Below are 21,832 nucleotides of genomic sequence, written 5' to 3' on the forward strand. Positions count from 1 at the left end.
TGGCAGAAGATATAGGAATATTTTTAAAGTTTCCACATAAACAATGTTGGTTTTTATAATGGGCTCATCTTCTGATGGTTAAATTCTGGATAATAATAAAATTCACCCATATTATCTAAACACTCATCAGCTGGTTATTAAGAAAGAGTAACATGAAGAAAAAAATACTAAAAATGTGTCAGCCTCGAAAATAGTTTATATAATACAATCACGTGCCACAAAATGAAATTTTGGTAAATGATGGATCACAAACACAATGGTGGTCCCATAAGATTACAATGGAGCTGATAAATTCCTATTAGCCTAGTGACTTCACAGCCATGGTAACATTCACAATGCCTTACCCACATGTCTCTGATGATGCTGGTATAAACAAACCTGTTGTACTGGCCAGTCTTGTAAGTATACCACAACTATGTACAGTACATAATACTTGATAATGTTAATAAATGACTGTTACTGGTTTATGTATTTACTATAGTATCATTATTACTTATTTTAAAAAAAGTTAAATGTAAAACAGCCTTAGGCCCTACAGGAGGGACTCCAGAAGAAGGCATCATTGTCAGAGGAGATGACAGCTCTAAGCTAGTTACTGCCTCTGAAGACCTCCCAAGTGGGACAAGATGTGGAGGTGGGAGACAGAGATACTCATGATCCCGACCCTGCATAGGCCTAGCCCAATTGTGTGTGTTTATGTCTTAGTTTTTAACAAAAACATTTAAAAAGAAAAAAAATTTTAAATATGAAAATCTTATAAAGATATAAAGAAAATACTTTTGTTCAGCTATAAAATGTGTGTTTTAAGAATTACGATAAAAGAATCAAGAAATTTAAAAAATGTATAAAGTAAAAAAAGTTCAGTACATTAATATTGAAGAAAAAATATTTTAAAATAAATTTAGTGTAGCTTTAGTGTACAATGTGAAGTCTACAGTAGGGTACAGTTATGTCCCAGGCCTTCACATTCCCTCACCACTCATTCACAGGCTCACCCAGGGCAACTTCCAGTCTTGCAAGCACCATTCACAGTAAGTGCCTTATACAGGTGTACCATTTTCTGTCTTTTATTCCGTATTTTTACTGTAACTTTTCTATGTTTAAATATGTTTAGATACACAAATAGTTACCTTTGTGTTAAAATTGCCTACAATATTCAGTGTAGTAACAGGTTATACAGATTTACAGCCTAGGAGCAGTTGGCTATACCATATATCCTAGGTGTGCAGCAGGCGCTACTATCCAGTTGTGTATGAGTAGTCACTCTGATGTTTGCACAATGATGAAATAGCCTAAAAATGCATTTCTCACAATATAACCCTGTTGTTATGCAATATATGACTGTAATTACTCACATAGTTATATATTACTGTTAACAGGTCTTATTTCATTAGATACCAGAAAAATGTTGTTATAGATTACAACTGGAAATCCTTCTACTTTATTCCTTTCCTTTTTCAAGAAGAGTTAAGAAATCTCCAAATCATTTTTTTTCTTTTTTTGAGACTTGCTCTGTCACCCAGGCTGGAGTGCAATGGCACAATCATGGCTCACTGCAGCTTCCACCTTTTGGGCTCCAGGATCTTCCCACCTCAGTCCTGCGAGGAGCTGGGACTACAGATGCACGCCATCGCACACTAATGTATTTGCTAATTTATTTATTTTTATAGAGATGGGGTTTTACTATATTGCCCAGGCTGCTCTAAACCTTTTTTGAAATAAAGCTTTAAGTAGTAAACCCTAGGAAAACAATTGTATTCAAAATTAATCCGAAATTTAAAAACAATTTCTTAAAGAAACCTCAGCAAGGCATAGTTAATTTCATTGTTTACTAATGAAGACTCACATTTGAAAGCTTTCCAAAGAAGACAATCTGAAATAACCTCATCTTAGATTGAGTAGCTTAAGATATTACAGTGAAGTCTTCAGTAAAGTACCATTTTTTTTAAAAAGCGCCTAATAAAAAACATTTCCAAATCTTAGATGTAATACATAGAATTTTAAGAAATTAGCCTGAATTTTATTTCTATAGGTAAGGGGAATTAAGGGTAATTTGTAGTAGTTCCCATAACCATTCAATAACTTCTGTAGTTCTGAAAAATTAATTATAAAGATTATGTTTTATAATTTTGGCCAAGTCGTATAGGAAGGCCAGATAGATATATTTGGGCTAAACAGAATGCAAAACATTAAAAGACTCATCCAAAGGTGCAGAAAACTTTCTGGAGGCCTCTAGAACAGAACTATCAAGTATAAGGACAAATTGCCATAAACAAGACAATTCAAGCTTTGGGTAGAAGGCTGTACATTAAGGTTCCTTTCAACCCTAAAATGATAAAACATATCAGAAATACAAACCAAAGCCAGACCAAACACTGTTTAAAAGTAGTTCATGAACCTTCAAAATGTAAGTTCTTCCAAAGTGGCTACATGCACAAATGCTTCCCCAATGTAAATAACATCAAAAGGATGGTGGTCCTCATCTCACTTGAAAAAACAAGACAAAACTAAAAACATCTTTTTACCTTATTAAAGTAGTCCAGCAGGAGCGGCCATCTAAGCAACGTAAGTAACAACTTATGGTTGTTTTCTTGAACTGTTTAATATCTTCTAATTCTTCTTCTCTCATATCTGGCCTCTGAGCTATAAACAGCTGCATCAGGTTAAATAGTTCTTCTACTGCCTAAAAAAGCCAAATAAGCCATATGATCTTTTAACCCTGTAGCATTTTAGAGGGTCAGTTTCTCATTTCTATGTTCATTAACCAACCCTTAAAACTATACAAATAAGTTAGATTATACTACCATTCAGAGATAGTTATAAAATTAGCAACAAATTCTATTTAAACAAATTTGGCCAGGCGCGGTGGCTCACGCCTAGCACTTTGGGAGGCCGAGGCGGGCAGACTGCCTGAGCTCAGGAGTTCGAGACCAGCCAGGGCAACATGATGAAACCCTGTCTCTATTAAAATACAAATAATAATAATAATAATAATAATAATAAACACTAAAAGAACTCAACAAATCTTAAAATACAAGTTTAGAAACAGTAAAAACTGTAAGTGAATACAATTCATTTTTAGTCTTACTACTGCTTAAAGCACTACTTTTGTAACTTCAAATGTAAACCCAGAGGCATGTCACACCATCTCCTACCCACTTTTTCTTTAATGAGAAATCATTACTTTGTCACAAAGATTTTAAATGCCTAAATAATCCTTCAATTAATAGTGCATATGAGGTAATCCTTTGTTCCAACATTTAAAATGCTTTTCTAGAATGATGCTTAGTCCAAGTTCCTGATGAATAAAAAGTAAAAACAAACATTTTAGTAAAATCACTAGCTGTGATTTTATAGACTCATATGCACATGTCAGAAGAGGACTGCTCTTCTAACACATACTTGTCAATGAACTGAAACCCCAGCTTATTTTTCAAAGCAAAAAACTAAGTACCATTTTCATGAAAATTTCTAATAGATAAGGACATTCAACAATAAAAGACATTACATTTCACTGATGTCAAGGGCAAGAAATTACACGGAGGGATACATTCTAACTCAACTAGTACTTGTCAAAAGTATATTTAATTCTGGACATCACATCTAGTAACTAGATCAAATATTATTTACGTGAATATGATACAGACAAATTCATTGAAACTTAGTAAATCTTATCCTGACCCCTTTTAAGTCAGAAAGACTGACATTCTTATGGCATTAGTTTTGAATTTCTTGGTACTTGTACACTCACTTTCTTTCCTGCATTGTAGGGATTCTGATTTTTTCTTTTGAGACAGGGTCTTGCTTTGTTGCCCAGGCTGTAGTACAATGGCTCAATGAAGCCTCAATCTCCTGGGCTCAAGCAATTCTCCCACCTCAGCCTCCCAAGTAGCTGGGACTATAGGTGCACACCACTACACCCGGCTAATTTTGTATTTTTTGTAGAGATGGAATTTCAGCATGTTGCCCAGCCTGGTCTTGAACTCCTGGGCTCAAGGGATCCGCATGCCTTGGCCTCCCAAAGTGCTGAAATTAGAGGTGTGAGCCACCGTGCCAGCCTGGGATTCTAATTTTCTCTGACTAGAAATTAGGTTATTCTCCCAGGTGTGAGATTCTATACAACTCATTACATCACCTACGAAAAACAATCTGATCTATAAAGGACGGTCTATCTTTCAAGTACAGTTTACAACAGAGAATAAGAGGCAACAGTGAAAAGTATTATCCAGGTTTGACAGTTTTACACTGAGGGGAGGAAACTTAACATAAAACCTACAAATAGTCTACAGAGAAAAAGGGACCCAATTTAGACTGCATATACATGTATCTTGATTGATCTCTTAAGCATTTCATTTGTTTGGATGCAGCTTGAGAATAAATACTGGGGAATACTACTAGCTTTAGATATAAAATTGTCTAGCTCACAGTTTAGGCACAGCATGTAGATCTTGATACAAATATCTGATTTTTAAATAGCAAAGTACTCAATTCCTTAAAACTGTACCACAAAGCTGACTTTTTTCATTAGGCACACATGAAGAATACATTTACAAAACCACAAATTAGAAAACAGGTAAGTTTTACTGGATATGAAACTTTAACTTCACCCTAAGAAAAGTTATCCTCACAGTTATCAATTTTATAACAACATAGCATTTTATATATGTATTTAAAAAAACAAATATACATTAAGTTCTTCAGAAAGAATGGTGAGACAATTCTATATTCTGCCACCACTTCCCACAAGGAAAAAAACAGGTATTTCCAATCTATTTGAGGGTACAAATAAAAAAGTATCAATTTTACTCACTCCAGGGTATTGGCTGGCATGTGGTGTAAGATTCTTAAAGGCCCACTGGATGTTCTGGTGAGAAGCCAGTTGTCGTGTGAATGCAGGAGACTGCTCACAGCAGAGCCTCAGAATGCCATAGTAGGCAGGCAGCATCCCACGGTTAAAAAGCACCACATCCTGATCATCATGGTCAGCAAGGATGTAATTGAAGGCAATGTTCTTGGTTACCACTGGGTTCTGAACAATAAGGCGGATATTCTCTGGACAGTCAGCACAGACATTGTACCAAAATGAAAGCAAAGCCTGTTTATTGTGATTTGTAGCTATTGCTGGCTCAGAAAGTTTAGGCTGGAAAAGGTTCCACAAATCCATGAAATATGTGGAAAACATCAGCTTCTCAGTTTTGGAAATTAAACAGTAAGTCATAAAGCTAAAATAGGGCACTAGTTTTGTAGTGCCATGAACAGCAGCATCAACATAAAGTTTGGCTCTTGAGAGCAAACCAAGGAGCACGTTGTAGACCTGATGTAGGACTACTGTTGTGTCTGGACTGAGTGGAAGGTCACGGGTTGGGATGTGCAAAGACCTTGTTGACCGGAACATCTGACGGAATGAATTGCTTGGTATAAGGGACACCAGAAGATAAGCTGCAGCTATAAAATGTAAAACAAAACTGTCAGATCCTTGTAAGATATAAAATAGACTGAACAGCAGTCATTAATCACAAAGCCACTGTTCCCTTTAATAATTCAAATGAATAAAAAGGGACATGAACATCTCTTTTAATATCTTTCTGCTTTCCTCTTGGCCCCACAAAAAGATCCCAAGGGGTGATAAAAATAGATACCTTCTATTCTGTCATTGTTATTTTTGAAGTGGCAATAATTTTTAAACCACTTTTCTTTAGCTTGCCTAAGATGCAGAATTTTCCCACTTTATCTTTTATTTCTTCTCAGGAAGTAGTATGATTTAACAGAGGGAACCCAGCATCTGCAGTCAGAAAATCTACCAAAAGGTGCCTGAGAAGGTCAAACCATTTAATGTTCTACAGTCTTAGTTTTCTTCTTAATTGAAAAACAGTGATAAATTACTTTGTAATAACTTACAGTTATGGTAAAATGTACTTAAGTTATAAAGACAGAAATAGATATACATAAAAGTTCATATATAAGATTACATATATGCTCATTATAGAACACTATGGAAAATCTTTAAAAGTCTTCTAAGGCTAACCTTACACCAAAGGAAAGAATTGGGTGTTAAACTGTAACCAGATAATATACACTTAAGTTATAAAGAAAGAATGAGATACACATAAAAGTCCTATTTGATTACATATATGCTAATTATAGAACATTAACTTTGGAAAATCTTTAAAAGTCTTTTAAGGCTAAACTTACACCCAAGGAAGGAATTGGGTGTTAAACTTACTAAGCCTATGTTATAATGCTGAGGGGTTAATGACTTATTAGTTGCGTTAACCTGTAAAAGCAGTTACTATCAACAAAGCATTGACCTAGGTGCTGTATAAACTTCTCATTTAATCCTCACAATCACCCTGGATGGAGTTAACAGTGCTCTGGAAAATCTGAATCTCAGAGAAGCAAAGACCAAGGTCACAGAGATAAAGAGGTGGAGCCTAGATTTTGCCTTGAGAAATAATGATGATGATAATGATAACGGTACAACAGTAATAGTAATAACTATAATAAGAACTGTGAACCTTTACTGAATGTATACTATTGGACATCATAACTTTATGTGTTAGGCATTGTGTTTATTATCCCCACTTTTACTCAGGCTTACAACGATGGGGCTATCTCAGCTTACACAGCTAGTGGCAGAGCTGGGATTCAAATCCAGCCTATCAGATTCACAGGTTAATGCTCCTAACATTCACTACAGAACCTCCTCAAGATTCTCTAATGTCTGAGTTTGAGTTCTTTTTTTTTTTCTTTTTTTGAGACGGAGTCTCGCTCTGTCGCCCAGGCTGGAGTGCGGTGGCCAGATCTCAGCTCGCTCCGCCTCCCGGGTTTACGCCATTCTCCTGCCTCAGCCTCCCGAGTAGCTGGGACTACAGGCGCCCGCCACCTCGCCCGGCTAGTTTTTTTTGTATTTTTTAGTAGAGACGGGGTTTCACTGTGTTAGCCAGGATGGTCTCGATCTCCTGACCTCGTGATCCGCCCGTCTCGGCCTCCCAAAGTGCTGGGATTACAGGCTTGAGCCACCGCGCCCGGCCGAGTTTGAGTTCTTTTCAGTACAGCCATTACTTGTCTTCCCCTATTCTAATGATAATTTGTTAATTTCCATTGTACTGTCAAAGCAAACGAAGTTAGGGTTTCTAAAATTAATTTTAGTTTATCTTACAAATTTCTTTCCAAATTAAACTTTGTGCATTACTTTCTAGATATTTCTTTACCTATATACTAGTCTTCTTAGTCAGAATTTTTAAGGCTCAGTTTTTTATCTGTTTCAAATATAAAAACCTGGCATGTAGGTATCATCCTGATCAATTTTTGCATCAAATTGCAATTGAGAAAAGTAATTTATGATTTAAAAAAGTCATTTGGCTGGGTGCGGTGTCTCATGCCTGTAATCCCGGCACTTTGGGAGGCTGGGGCGGGCAGATCATCTGAGGTCAGGAGTTCAAGACCAGCCTGGCCAACATGGTGAAACCTGATCTCTACTAAGAATACAAAAATTAGCTGGGCGTGGTGGTGGGCGCCTGTAATCCCAGCTAATCAGGAGGCTGAGGCACATTAATCACTTGAACTCTGGAGGTGGAGGCTGCAGTGAGCTGAGATTGCAGCACTACATCCCAGCCTGGGCGATGGGACAAGACTCCATCTCAAAAAAAAAAAACAACAAAAAAACAAAAAAAAAAAGTCATTTGCTTGGTGTGAGTTATATACTTTCACTTCAACATTTCACTGGGACAATTTTTTGGACACATTATAAGGTTGGAAAGAACTCTACTAAGACCAAGACCTACCACTGAGATTCTACAATTAACATTTTACTTTGCTTTATCATATACCTAACCACCTCTTCTTTTCCTATAAAAGCTACTCGATTTTAAATAAAAGGGAAATTCTGCTACAGAAAAAATACAACTTTAAAATTATGTTCTTCTTTAAGAACAGATAGGAGGGTTAATTTGGAAGAAAAGGCCACCTTGCCATTTGGTTAACTGCCTTCCTCTAACTTAAGAGTCCCTGGATCTAGCTGTATGTTACAAAAAACGTTAAGTCTACTTCCATGTATATATGGCAACTCTAAGACACTGACATCTCAATTTTTCTTCTTTTCTCTATATTAAAAGTTCTCACTTATTTTGTTGTATTTAGAAATATTTCTATGAAGCTTTTATACACGTTATTTTAATTCAAAGTTATACTAATTCTATTCAAATATTTGGACTCTTATCAAGTTACAGCACAAGCACTTTTTCATATTACTAGTCTTCACATATCATAATTTTAAAATGATGCATTATAACAATGTTTCCCAACTGAACAGTTTAAAATTTTTCACTACTATAAATCATGCTGTTGGGCATCCATATACTTACACTAGAATCCCTAAAATAGTATTACTGAGATTAAAAGGGCATACTGGCTGGGCACAGTGGCTCACGCCTATAATCCAGCACTTTGGGAGGCCAAGGTAGGCAGATCACGAGGTCAGGATTTTGTGACCAGCCTGACCAATATGATGAAACCCTGACTCTACTAAAAATACAAAAAAATTAGCCAGGCATGGTGGTGGGTGCCTGTAATCCCAGGTACTCAGGAGGCTGAGGCAGGAGAATCACTTGAACCTGGGAGGCAGAGGTTGCAGTGAGCCGAGATTGCGCCACTACACTCCAGCCTGGGTCACAGAGCAAGACTCCATCCCGGAAAAAAAAAAAAAAAAAGAGTAAGAAAATAAAAATAAATAAATAAAAGGGCATACAATTTTTAAGAATCTTGGTAAAGATCTGTTGAATTGTCTTTCATAAGGGTAATATTAAACAATGCCACTGCAGTGTACAAGAATGCCATTTCCTCAGCACTGTCATCAGTATTAGGCATAGTAGCTTTCTGAAAAACCTTTTTGGGGGTTCAAGGTAGTAGTTTTTTTTTTTTTTGGTTTTATGATCAGTGGTCAAGACATGAATGCCAACCAGCACACACCTCTTTGTAAGAGCGCACAGCTCTCACATAGCTCTTGGCTATGTGCTCTTACAAGGATCCTATTATGGCGGGGTTAACTAAACTTGCAGGAAAAAAAAAAGGCCCATGAGCAGAGTGCCCATGCCAATCCATATGTGTTCACACCACTGAAAGGTGCTTCTCTCAAATGAATCTTCTATTTTAAAATAAGCAGAACCATTTCGATACACCCCCCTCACCTAGTTTTCCCCATAGTTAACATTTTATGATGGTAGATTTATTGTGACTAAGGAACTAACACAAGTACATTACTACTAATCAAACTTTCAACTTTAGATTTCACTTGTTTTGCCCTAATGTCCTTTTTTTGTTCCAGGATCCCATCTAGTATACATTACAGCTAGTCATTATGTCTCCTTAACTTCCTCTTGGCTGTGACAGTTTCTTAGATTTTCCTTGTTTCTAATGACCTTTACAGTTTCAAGGAATACTGGTCAGGTATTTCATAGAATGTCCCTCAATCTGAGTTTGTCTGATGTGTGTCACGGTTAGATTCAGGTTATGGGTTTTTGGAAGGAAGACCACAAGAGATGAAGTGCCCTTTGCCATCACGCCATATCAAGGGTACATACTATCAACCTCATCGATCAACAATGATGTTAACCTTTATCACCTGGCTGAGTTGTATCTGTAAAGTTTCTTCACTGTAAGGTTACTTCCCCCACACCCCACTCCTTGGAAGAAAGTCACTAAGCTCATACTCAAGGAGTGAGGAATTAAGCTCCACCTCCTGGGGAGATGTGTACATAAATTATATGGAATTCTGTTGTATGGGAGATTTGCTGCTTCTACATTTATTTATTCAGTCATTTATTTCTACTAAGTATGGACTCATGAATATTTATTTTATCCTTGGGGTTATAATCCAGTGCTACATAATTTATTTTGTTACTCAAATTGTTTCAGCTTTGGCCATTGGGAGTTCTTTTCAGGTTAGCTCTGTGTTTCTTTGACATACCCCCACCATTTTGATTTTTGAGTACTTTCACTTTCTGGCACTATATAGGATATTCCACATTCATCTTGTATATTCCCTGCCCTAGCCCTAAAATCAGTGATTTCTCCTAGGAGCTGTGAATTCTTTTACTGGAGAATGGTGTTCAGAATCCAACATCTGGGGCAGGTGCGGTGGCTCACACCTGTGATCCCAACACTTTGGGAGGCAGAGGCAGGAGGATCACTTGAGGTCAGGAGTTCCGGACCAGCCTGGCCAACATGGTGAAACCCTCTCTCTACTAAAAATACAAAAATTAGCTGAGTGTGGTGGGGTGCACCTGTTATCTCAGCTACTCAGGAGGCTAACACGAATCAGTTGAACCCAACAGGCAGAGGTTGCAGTGTGCTGAGACTGAACCACTGCACTCCAGCCTGAGCAATAGAGTGAAACTGTCTCAAAAAAAAAAAAGAATCCAACATCTGGATTCCAGATGTGTTTATTGCTACTTAAGTATCACTGACTGTAGGGCCTTCTCAGCAAACAGAAAAGTTTATAATAATTATAAGAAATTTAAAAATTAGATTTTCATTTTTTGAACTATCAAAATAACATTTTCTATGTTTATTTCCAAGCAACTTTCTATTTTGTGAATTGTTTTTGATATTTGTCTACCTAAGATCTTTTTTACTGGCTTGTGTACAACTTAAAGTGTTTATATAACTCTCATAATTTCAGCCAATAGTTTTTCTCAGCTTATGTCTTTATTACCATTTTATCCTTAACCTTCTCAAAAGTTATTTTTGAGACAGAATTTTCTAAGCTTTTACTCCCTTCATTAATGCTGATCATGCCTTATCACTCTTAACAAGCAAGGAAACAAAAATGATAGTAGTGACGATATTACCCAAGATATAACATGGTTTCTTATCCTTAAAAAAACACAAAAAACAAGGAAATAATACCTCCAAAAATTCTGTATTATACAACAATGGGCATGTAGTTGTCTAAAAACAAAACAAAACATAACTTTGAACAATAAATAAATGGCTTATGAAATTCTGAATATTTGACTTACAAGTCCTCACTCTAGGATAATTGTGAGCCAAAAGAAACCGCTCGACCCAGTTTTCCATATTCTGTAGGACCCAGCTGTGTGCCAGTTTATTTCGGGGTGTCTGCACTGCCAACCAATCTAGACACTGAGAAGGATTGTATTCAATCACCTACAAATAACATGACAAGAACAGAATATAAGGCCAACTGAATGAGCAATTACTTCTTTTACTTACTTTTTGTATATACTATTAAACACTTAAAGCTAAAGTATTTTTTTGACAATTAGAGATTAAAAAGGTTTCACCCTATTTTTTTCCCATTTTAAAAACTACTTTTGTCAACAGAAATGTTCAGAAAAATGTGTCACTGGTTTACAAAATAAATTTAAAATAACCAAGAACCATAAGACAAATATGAGAACTCCAGACTTCTAGGTCTTGCTAAATTTGGAAATTTATTTAAAAGTATTTTTATTTCTCTAAGGTTTCTCATCTTTACTTTTCTGATTACATGCCCAACCTGGTACTAACTGAGAATACAAGAAGCTTGCTGTACTGCTGTGGAGAGTGTTTTCATGAGAAAGGGGAATCCTAGGAATCTAGAGTAGGGGATGGTAAACTATGGCCAGTAGGTCAAATTCTGTGGCTGCCAATTGTTGTTGTTTTATTGAAACACAGCCATACCCACTCATTTCTTGTCCATGATTGCTTATATGCTACCACAGCAAAGTTGAGTAGTTTCAACAGACACTGTATGGCACACAAAGTCTAAAATATTTGCTCTCTGACCCTTTCAGGAAAAGATTTGCTGTCCCCTGGTCTTGAGCTTTTCCAATACTCAAACAAGGAGAAATTTTGTGACCTCAGCCATAACTCGAAGAAAAAGGGTGGTTGGTGCTTCCTCTACCATTTCTGTCAATTCTTTAAAACACTTGGTTTGTATTTCTAGGACTTCTAGTTGCTTTATAGAACTTTGGAGGGTAGGGGAATGAAAACTTCAAATAGGCTAAGCTGTTTATAACGCTACAAGAATGTCTTTAATACAATAGGAGACTAGCTAAGAACTCTTTTCATCCCCAAACCTGTGACTTACTAAAACCATCTTGGGGTAATAAGAAACTGGCACTTAAAATGGTAGTGACTATATTATAATAATAAAAGCCTCAGGGAAATAAACATTGAAAACACCTGCTGCAAGACTTACCTCCCATATCCTCTGCAGAATATAAGATGCAAAGGGAGGCATCCCTGGAGGTCCACCAGCAAACTCCATTAGCATAGTCAACAACTTAAAGAAAGGATTGGCTGCCTGTAAAACACATATATGACTGTGTATTTAGATCAATCTGAACCCATCTCTTTCAGTAGAAAAGAAACATATATTCTACTACACACTACGTTTAAATCTGTGTTAGGGGAGAAGAGCTCAGCCAGTACTTCTACATGTGAAACTGAACTACCATAAAGCAGCAGAATCAGCGAGGGGATACAAAGTCAACTGGGAACCACGTCCAATAGGTTTTTCTGGATGTCAAGTGTATTTTGGAAAAGATAATTATAAAAATATTCTCTAAATTGACAAACACTGTAAATATTTATGATGTACAACATTTTGGAATATGTACACATTGTAGAATGGCAAAATCAAGCTAATCACATATGCATTACCTCACACTCTTATTTTTTGTCAGAACACTTAAAATCTACTCAATGATTTTCAAGTATAATTAACTATTGTCACCACACTGCACAAGAGATCTCTGGAACTTATTCATGAAAACATGTATCCTTTAAGCAACATGTCCCCAACCCCAAAAATAAATTGTTAATGAGACAACTGTGTTCTACTGAAAAATTTAGATTAAACGCTTCCTATAACAACCTTAGGGGTAATTTATGGTAACGTTTGACATCGACTGTTAAAATAGTTATAACATTTCCATTTTACGAAAATACTTTTATATAACACTGTATTCTATTTTCTACATACGTTTACACATATGCTGAGTCCTGGTTGCTCTACTTTTTCTTTGGGCACAATTACGATATATGCTCCAAATCAAACAACTTTAAAGCCTGGCATCCAGGTGGCACTCTGATACAATGAGTCTACATACATATTTACATTTAGTTGGGAAAATTATATTCGTAATAAGACGTGATTAGTAGTTCATTTTATTAACATTATACACTTAAAAATAAGTTATTATGGGAGAGACCCTGATAAATTTGTTCTCAAGAACAGTTAGGCTCATTTGAAAGCATTAGCAGTGCTGAAAATTGTTTTAAAAACATAAATTAACAAATGTTTACATACCTCAGGAGTCAACTTTGCTATTGATGTGAAAAGCATAGATACAATCTAAAACAGAAAGAGGAGGATTTCAGGATATTCTTGTTTTGTTTTGTTTTTGAGACAGGGTTTCGCTCTGTCGCCCAGGCTGGGATGCAGTGGCAAGATCACAGCTCACTGCAGCCTTGACTTCTCAGGCTCAAGCGATCCTCCTGCCTCAGCCTCCGAATAGCTGGGACTACAGGCATGTGCCACTACACCCGGCTAGCTTTTTCTATTTTGTGTAGAGACGGGTTCTCACTATGTTGCCTAGGCTGGTCTCAAACTCCTAGGCTCAAGCGATCCTCCCGCCTTGGCCTCCCAAAGTGCTGGGATTACAGGCATGAGCCACCGCACCCGGCCAGATTTCAGGGTAATCTTTTTAAAATTTTCCAAAAATCTTTAAGACTGTTCCTTAGCACTTACATGTTCTGCAAGTCGATTATTGTATCGACACAGGCTGAAAATCAGATTACAAGTTTGTCTTATATTGATGCCATCACGAATATGTTGAAACAAGAAGGGAAATCCCTGTCAAAAGCAAAAGTTGTTCATTTAAGAACTGTTATTATTTTTGTGATGATCAAATTGTCTAATATTAGAGAATGTACTACCTTTCCTCCTGTTAATGCTGCCATGTCAGTCTGTGATAATGTCAAATGCCTGAAAGAAAATATTAGTGGAAATAAGTTTTTCTTCCTTCTGTATTACTTTACAGTGATTTACAACATGTATCAAAAATTGTTGATTCAATTGTAACTGTACTAACCTGCCATCATAAAATGATTTTTTGCTAGCTACACTTGCTTGCTAAATGTCTTTTAGGCAATTTTTCAACATTCTAGGATTGGTAAATGAAAGCCCAAATGTACTTCATTTTCATTTAATTAACTTATTATTTTAGTATATAAAACAGTAGGATGGGTCTTATTTTACTTACTTTTTTTTTTTTTTTTTTTTTTTGGACATGAGACCCTTCAAAACCAAATGGACTTCTAGAAATTAGCATTTCATCTCCCAGTTTAAAATTACTGTATATTTCTTCCTTTTTTCCTTTCCTTCTTTTTAGAGACGGAGTCTACTTCTGTTGCCCAGGCAGGAGTGCAGTGATGTGATCGCAGCTCACTGCAGCCTCGAATTACTAGGCTCAGGGGATCTTCCTACGTAACCAGGATTCAGACACAAGCCACTACACCTAGATTGTGTATTTCTTTTATAACTTATAAAAATTTCAGCTATATTAAAAAATAGAATAGCACAAGTATTCCATCAGTCAGCTTCAAATTTACCAAAATCATAGCCAGTCTTGTTTCATTTGAACCCCCATCCACTCAATATGAATTATTCTGAAGCAAACTCCAGGTGTTTTATCATTTAATCCATAAATCATAGTACCTTTAACAGATAGGTTTCAAAAACATAACCACAGTACCATTATTCATGCCTAAATGAATAATTCCGCACTATCATACAATATCCAGTGTACACATTTCCTGAAGTTTCTAAAAACATTTTAAAAATTAACTTGTTTGAATCAGGATTCAAATAAAGTCTTTTGCCATAATTAGTTGAAATGTCTCTTAAATATTTCAATCTATTGGTTTCCCCACCAGCTTTGTGTTTGCAATTTATCTGTTGAAGGTCATTTGTCCTGTAGTTTCTCTCACATTTATACTTTGCTGATTGTATCCTTATGGTGCTGTCTTAACATGTTACTCTGTCCCTGCATTTTCTATAAACTGGTAGTCAGATCCAGACTTCATGAGATCTAAGTTTGACTTTTTAATTAATAGTATCTTGTAGAAGGCACACAAGGAAAGGTTAGTCTTTCTGCAAGGTTTTCTGTCAATGATGATAACTGCCTAGATCCATTATTTCATCTGGGATTCCAAAACAGTGATATTCTAATTCCAATTGTCCTTGCTCATTAATTAGCTTGAATACATATAAGAACACAAACTTCCCCTCAATCACCATTTGGCTGTCATGAAGTATACTTGCAAGTAGAATAAATGCTTGATACTGTTTCCATTATTTATCAGTTTCAAAAATAATGATTTGATTTCCTAGTATACTCCAAAAGTTGCCAGTAAACTAAAAAAAATTTCTTTTTAGGTATTATTATGAACTCATGGATTTAAATATCTTTGATTTGATTCACAGTCCACTGCAGTTATTACCGATGCTCAAAGCTGTCCAATCTATGACCAGTAGAAACCTCCGTAAGTTGGCTCTTGAGTTTCTTTACCATGACCTCGGTAGTCTTAGACTGCCTCCTTGCTTTCCAAAATGACAAGACATTCCAAGCTTCTCATTCATTTCTTTCCCAAGAACTGGAACTGGTCGTTTTTCCAAGGAACCCCAGTTCTTTCAGTGGGAAGTGAAACCTAGAGACTATACCCTAGATGCCAAGGGTACTCACTGATTCTGAGTTGTACAGAGTTTCCAGGTCTTTTCAGAAAACAGTGGTAGATAAAACATTTTCTGTAATAGATTTTCTGTTTGCAAATACACCATAAACTGCTACTGATATTTCCAATTCAAATTTAGTTTTAAATAAGTTATGCAAAACCCTATATTTTTATCTTTCTTTTGCTGAAAATCTTGGTTTCCAGTGACATTAACAGTTACTTACTTGCTTCATCCTGTAATATACATTAATATTTTCAGAATAATACTTTTATTACAAACAATGTAATTACTATTACAGTTTAGGAAAATTTTGCAATTCTCTTTGTCCTTCCTATACATCCCACTAGAAATTTACCTATTTAATATATAGTTAAGTTCATTTATTTCACTGCGCTTTTGATTTTTAGAGATTACTTCTTATTCACTTATTTATAATTATACATTTATATGATTCCAAAGTTAAATCTGTCGAGAATCCATTCCCGCCCCCTCCACCCTGTTTTTCTTCCTCTATCCACTGGAAACCATTTAAAAAAAAAGTTTTTGATTTATAGTCAATTCTTGTATTTGAGGTAGTTGTGTTCTGTAAAGTGTGGCAAATACTGAATTAGCAAATACCAAATTATCGCTACTAGGGAAAATACACAAATTTCTGTTAGCCTCTGGCAATATTTTTATCAACCAATCAATACAATTACCTTGTTTTATGAGTGTTTCTGTTTAAAGATACCTTATTTAGTATATATTGTTGATTCATTAATGTTTAACTCACTGCCAGTAGTATTAAAACTCATATGAATGAAACATATCTAACATATATATTTTCCCTGTAAGTCGTATCACAGCCTTCTTGAGCTTAAGAACACTAGAGAGCACTTCAGCACTACACTTGAGGGCCATTTTATTTATTTATTTATTTATTTATTTATTTATACAGATGGATCTTCCTATATTGCCCAAACTGGACTGTAATGGCTATTCACAGGTTCCAAAGTAGCGTACTGCAGCCTCAAAATCCACCTCATCCTCCCAAGTAGTTGGGACTACAGGTGCGTGCCACCACACCTGGTTGACGGCCCTTTTAAAGAGTAAAATCATGAACAAAAAATATAAATATACGAAAAATTTTCACAGCATACACCATGAAAAGTACATTTGTTTACAATATGGAAACTGAAACAAAAAGGCAAATTGTTGCCTTGTTTGACCTTACCTAGAAAGGCATGTCAGGCAACTCAAGTTTTTTGCCACTCTGCATATGCACACATCTGTGAATGACTGCAAAAGCTCCCCGAGTGCCAATTTTGGCATTACAAATGCATTTTAGCAAATGAGTGAATTTGCAAATAGGAAATCCACAAATAATGAGGTTTGGTTGTACACACACACACACACACACACACACACACACACACTCTCCCCCTCTCTCCCTCTGTCATCATAGCATTCCCTGAAAAAATACGATACCATATACACGTTTTCCCACCTTTGCTTTTTTTTACTAGTAATAGATCCTAAAGATTTCTTTGTGGTAGTACAGATAAATTCCATACTTCCTTTTCAGCTATAGAGTACTCTTTTGAATAGATGCTGTTTTTTCAACTAGTTTCCTTTTGATGTACATTCAGCTGATTCTAGTCTTTTACTATCAGAAGCATGGTTTCAATAAACAGATCTGCATATACATCTTTCTGTATTTTGGACACAGATTCCTAGAAATGAAGTTGCTAGGTTAAAGAACGAATGCACGCTCTATTTTGCTAGATATTTTACTGTGTATTTTTTCAATGACTATTTCTAACATGACTCAAAGATAAAGCAAAAGTTTGGTAGAAAAAAACTGAAATTCTTATGCCACAAGAGTTGATGAATAGTAGTATTATTTAAAAGGAATTATATAATAAAAGCTAGTGCGTAACAATTACATAATTAAACATATATAATAAAAAGCTAGTGGAAAAGCTAGTGGTAAACAATATGTAAAAATAATAAAACCAAACATGCTTTAAACATTTTAAATTCGAAACATTTCACCTTTCTGATCGAGACTGTTCAACCAAAAGAGCAACTAAAGCTATCATCTTTTCAAGGGCAGCTGGCCTGTATTTTTCTTCTGCCAGAGAGAGGATATCTTCTTCCTCCTCTTCTTCTTCCCCTTCTTCCTCTGATAACACTTCAACTTGAGGCTAAGTTGGAATAAAATTCAATTTTAATATGGTAGTAGTTTTAATATCATTTTGAGAACAATATGACATGTTTTATTTAACAGTGTAGATGGTGGCAGGAGCTTGTAGCATGAAAAACAACTGCACAAAGACCTAAATCTAATGTAAAACACTCTAAACCACATTCAGGACAATCTTAGATTAAATTGCCAGAACTGTGAAGAATAACAATTTTCTGCCATGCACGGTGGCTCATGTAATCCCAGCACTTCGGGAGGCTGCGGCGGGTGGATCATTTGAGGTCGGGAGTTCGACACCAGCCTGGCCGACATGCTGAAATTCCGTTTCTACTAAAAATACAAAAATTAGCCAGCAGTGGTGGCACACGCTTAGAATCCCAGCTACTCAGGAGGCTGAGGCAGGAGAATCGCCTGAACACAGGAGGCAGAGGTTGCAATGAGCCGAGATAGCACCACTGCACTCCAGCCTCGGTGAGAGTGAGACTCCATCTCAAAAAAAAAAAAAATTCTCAACACTGACTACTTACCTTACCTATAAATCCTTGAATAACTTTTTTCTTATAAGCAAGCTCATTGGAAGACAAATCAGGATAAAAATTACAAGTATGATAAAACAATATTTCCTATTTAATAAAAATGCCAGTTACACAAAATAAGAAATTCTTATTTATAGTTTCCTGATAATCCAAATAGTAGGTATTTCAAAGAGACATTCACTTGGACTTTTAAAGGCAGAGAGTCAAAAGATTTTATGATCTACTAGTGTATATTCTGTGAAGCATTACAAATTAACTTCTCTAAGTCTCAACTGTCTCATCTGTTAAATGGAGTTATAAAGGGTACTTATCTCTTATGGTTAAGAAAAGGACTAAATAAGAGTGCAAGTAGATCATACAACCCAACGCATTTGTTATGAACAACACAAAACTGATGTAATACTTTAATATTATTAATAGACCAGCTACTTAAATTTTGGAAAGACTCTCATAAACTTAATAGCAAAGAACTTAAAAATGTGACCACCAAAATGTTCACAAAAACAATTCACTGTTAATAAGACCCCAAACTAGGTGACCACTTTGCCTCAGTTTATTTGCTTTGTTCCAGACATGACCAATGAACGACCTAGTTGTTTCTTTCTTGCTATATCCATTCAAGTTACATTAAAAACATCAACCAATCTTAGACCCTTCACATTATCTAACATCAGGTTCCAGAAGGGATTTTAAAAAGGGTTCTAACATCTCAGGACTTCGCACGATGCAAACTATGAAAACCATGGCCTCTAATTCCTGATGTATAATAGAATTGTACTTACATTTTCAGGTCCTTTTGTTCCCATGTAAAAATGTACCATTGTAGATATAGCTTGCAATGAAAGCAAAAATTGGCTCTAAACAAACAAACAAAATTTAAAAATGTAAAATAAAAGCAATTAAGTTGCAAATACTGAAAAAAGATAGATAATCCAAAAAATAGACAAGATATAGCCTCACCTCTTCTTCACCCATTTTTGCAAATTCGTAAAGGAAGGCAAAATACTCTGTAAGATGTTTACTGTGAGGTTTTACACCATGTTCCATAATTAATAACAGGGTTCTCACAAAGCGAGTGACACATGAACGACCGCCAATATCTTCAACCGAGGCATCCATATCATCTGACCTAAAAGACAATTAAATAGATCTTAGAGAATGTATGAGGCCTGGAAATACTGTTCAAGAGAAAAGTATTTTTTAAACTCTGAATTTCTCTATCTTTGAGATAATGAATATCAACTGCAATAATATAAGTAGCTAGACTCTAATTACTGTGACTGGCTAAATCAATGCAAACAAAAAGACTAAGCCATAATGTAGTTTGTAAAGGATTTTGCAGATGCAAAATTTAAACAAAACAAAAATAGTTTTACCTTCTTGAATGTATTATTACAGATTATTTTTAAACAGAACAAATATTTCAGTGTGGATTTAAAAAAAATACTTTGTAGGCAAGTCGTCAAGAAACTTAAAAATTAGGGCCAACCAAGGTGGCTCACGCCTGTAATCCTAGCAATCTGGGAGGATGAGGCGGGCAGATCATTTGAACCTACCAGTTTGAGACCAGCCTGGGCAACATGAAGAAACCCTATCTCTTTAAAAACAACAACAACAACAACAACAAAAAAAACAAAAATAACACACACACACACACACACACACACACGTTCAAAAAGTACTTCTTACCCATCTTCCATTCCTGGCTGCAAATAGAGATGAGCATGCACAGGTCTCAGCCTCTGAATCACATGGATACACAAACGCTGAAACATCTGTGAAGATAAAGATAAAACAAGAGCCAACTTATCAGGTAACAAATATTTGAAAAATTAACTTGATTCGGGGGGCCGGGCGCGGTGGCTCAAGCCTGTAATCCCAGCACTTTGGGAGGCCGAGACGGGCGGATCACGAGGTCAGGAGATCGAGACCATCCTGGCTAACATGGTGAAACCCCGTCTCTACTAAAAATACAAAAAACTAGCCGGGCGTGGTGGCGGGCGCCTGTAGTCCCAGCTCCTCGGAGGCTGAGGCAGGAGAATGGCGTGAACCTGGGAGGCGGAGCTTGCAGTGAGCCGAGATCGCGCCACTGCACTCCAGCCTGGGTGACACAGCGCGAGACTCCGTCTCAAAAAAAAAAAAAAAAAAAAAAAAAAAAGAAAAATTAACTTGATTCAAAATTCTCTGCCACCCATTTATACTTTGCACAAGATTATCTTGGTATTCTGGAGCTTTTCTAGAGTCTCAACAATGGACTAAGGAAATACGGCAAAGTTAGCATAAAAAAATCAGTTTTACGATAAAGAGAAAAAAAACTCAACAAACTGCATGTTTCAGTAATACAGATGATCAAAAACAAAGTTTCAAAAAATCCTTTTAGCTAGTGGGGATACAGAGAAAGGAAAATCTAGTATCCAATTCCTTAAGAAGAGTGGAATGGGGAAGGGCAGCTGCTCATCATGGGGTCAGCAGCTAGGAGAAGGAAATGTGAGGATTCTTTAAAGATACACAAGTGAACCAGAATCACATGAAAAAATGCGTAACAATTTTTAGGAAAATGCATACCAAAACCACAATAAGATACCACTTCATACCTTCTAGGATGGCTAAAATAAAAAAGACAGTGTTACCTGCTAAAGATTATGGTGAAATTGGAACTCTTATATATCACTGGCAAGAACATCAAACACTGCAGTCACTATAAAAAAAAAAAAAGTTTACCAGCCGGGCACGGTGGCTGAAGCCTATAATCCCAGCACTTTGGGAGGCTGTGGTGGGTGGACCACCTGAGGTCAGGAGTTCGAGACCAGCCTAGCCAACATGGTGAAACCCCGTTTGTACTAAAAATACAAAAATTAGCTGGGTGTGGCAGTGGGCACCTGTAATCTCAGCTACTCAGGAGGCTGAGGCAGGGAGAACTGTGTGAATTCGGGAGGTGGAGGTTGCAGTGAGACACGATCACGCCATTGCACTCCAACCTGGGTGACAGAGCAAGACTCCATCTCAAAACCAACAACAACCAACCAACTAACCAAAAAACACCAGTTTACCGCTGGTGCGGTGGCTGTAATAACAGCACTTTGGGAGGCCAAGGCAGGCAGATCACCTAAGGTCAGGAGTTTGAGGTCAGCCTGGCCAAAAAGGTGAAATCCTGTTTACTAAAAATACAAAAAATTAGCTGGGCACGGTGGTGCACGCCTGTAATCCCAGCTACTTGGAAAGCTGAGGCAGGAGAATCGCTTGAACCCTGGAGGCAGAAGTTGCAGTGAGCTGAGACCACGGCATTGCACTCCAGCCTGGGCCACAAGAGTGAAACTCCGTCTCAAAAAGAAACACAAAACACAAAAACAAAAAAGTTTACCAGTTTTA

At 36.5% G+C, this 21,832-nt stretch overlaps 1 protein-coding gene across 1 annotated transcript in view; it reads right to left on the reverse strand.

Annotated features, from left to right (window-relative positions):
- USP34 (ubiquitin specific peptidase 34) overlaps positions 1 to 21,832 on the reverse strand; it is a 288,446-nt gene that overhangs the window by 23,989 nt on the left and 242,625 nt on the right. Inside the window, exons 59-69 of the mRNA XM_025405742.1 lie at positions 20,153 to 20,238; positions 19,424 to 19,592; positions 19,246 to 19,320; positions 17,777 to 17,928; positions 13,945 to 13,993; positions 13,757 to 13,861; positions 13,316 to 13,360; positions 12,203 to 12,307; positions 11,019 to 11,166; positions 4,811 to 5,445; positions 2,526 to 2,683 (exon numbers count right to left, since the gene is read on the reverse strand). Of these exons, the coding sequence (XP_025261527.1) occupies positions 2,526 to 2,683; positions 4,811 to 5,445; positions 11,019 to 11,166; positions 12,203 to 12,307; positions 13,316 to 13,360; positions 13,757 to 13,861; positions 13,945 to 13,993; positions 17,777 to 17,928; positions 19,246 to 19,320; positions 19,424 to 19,592; positions 20,153 to 20,238 (1,727 nt within the window). The remainder of the gene's footprint in view (positions 1 to 2,525; positions 2,684 to 4,810; positions 5,446 to 11,018; positions 11,167 to 12,202; positions 12,308 to 13,315; positions 13,361 to 13,756; positions 13,862 to 13,944; positions 13,994 to 17,776; positions 17,929 to 19,245; positions 19,321 to 19,423; positions 19,593 to 20,152; positions 20,239 to 21,832) is intronic.

Source organism: Theropithecus gelada, chromosome 13 (genome assembly GCF_003255815.1).
Source record: "Theropithecus gelada isolate Dixy chromosome 13, Tgel_1.0, whole genome shotgun sequence".
NCBI lineage: Eukaryota > Metazoa > Chordata > Mammalia > Primates > Cercopithecidae > Theropithecus > Theropithecus gelada.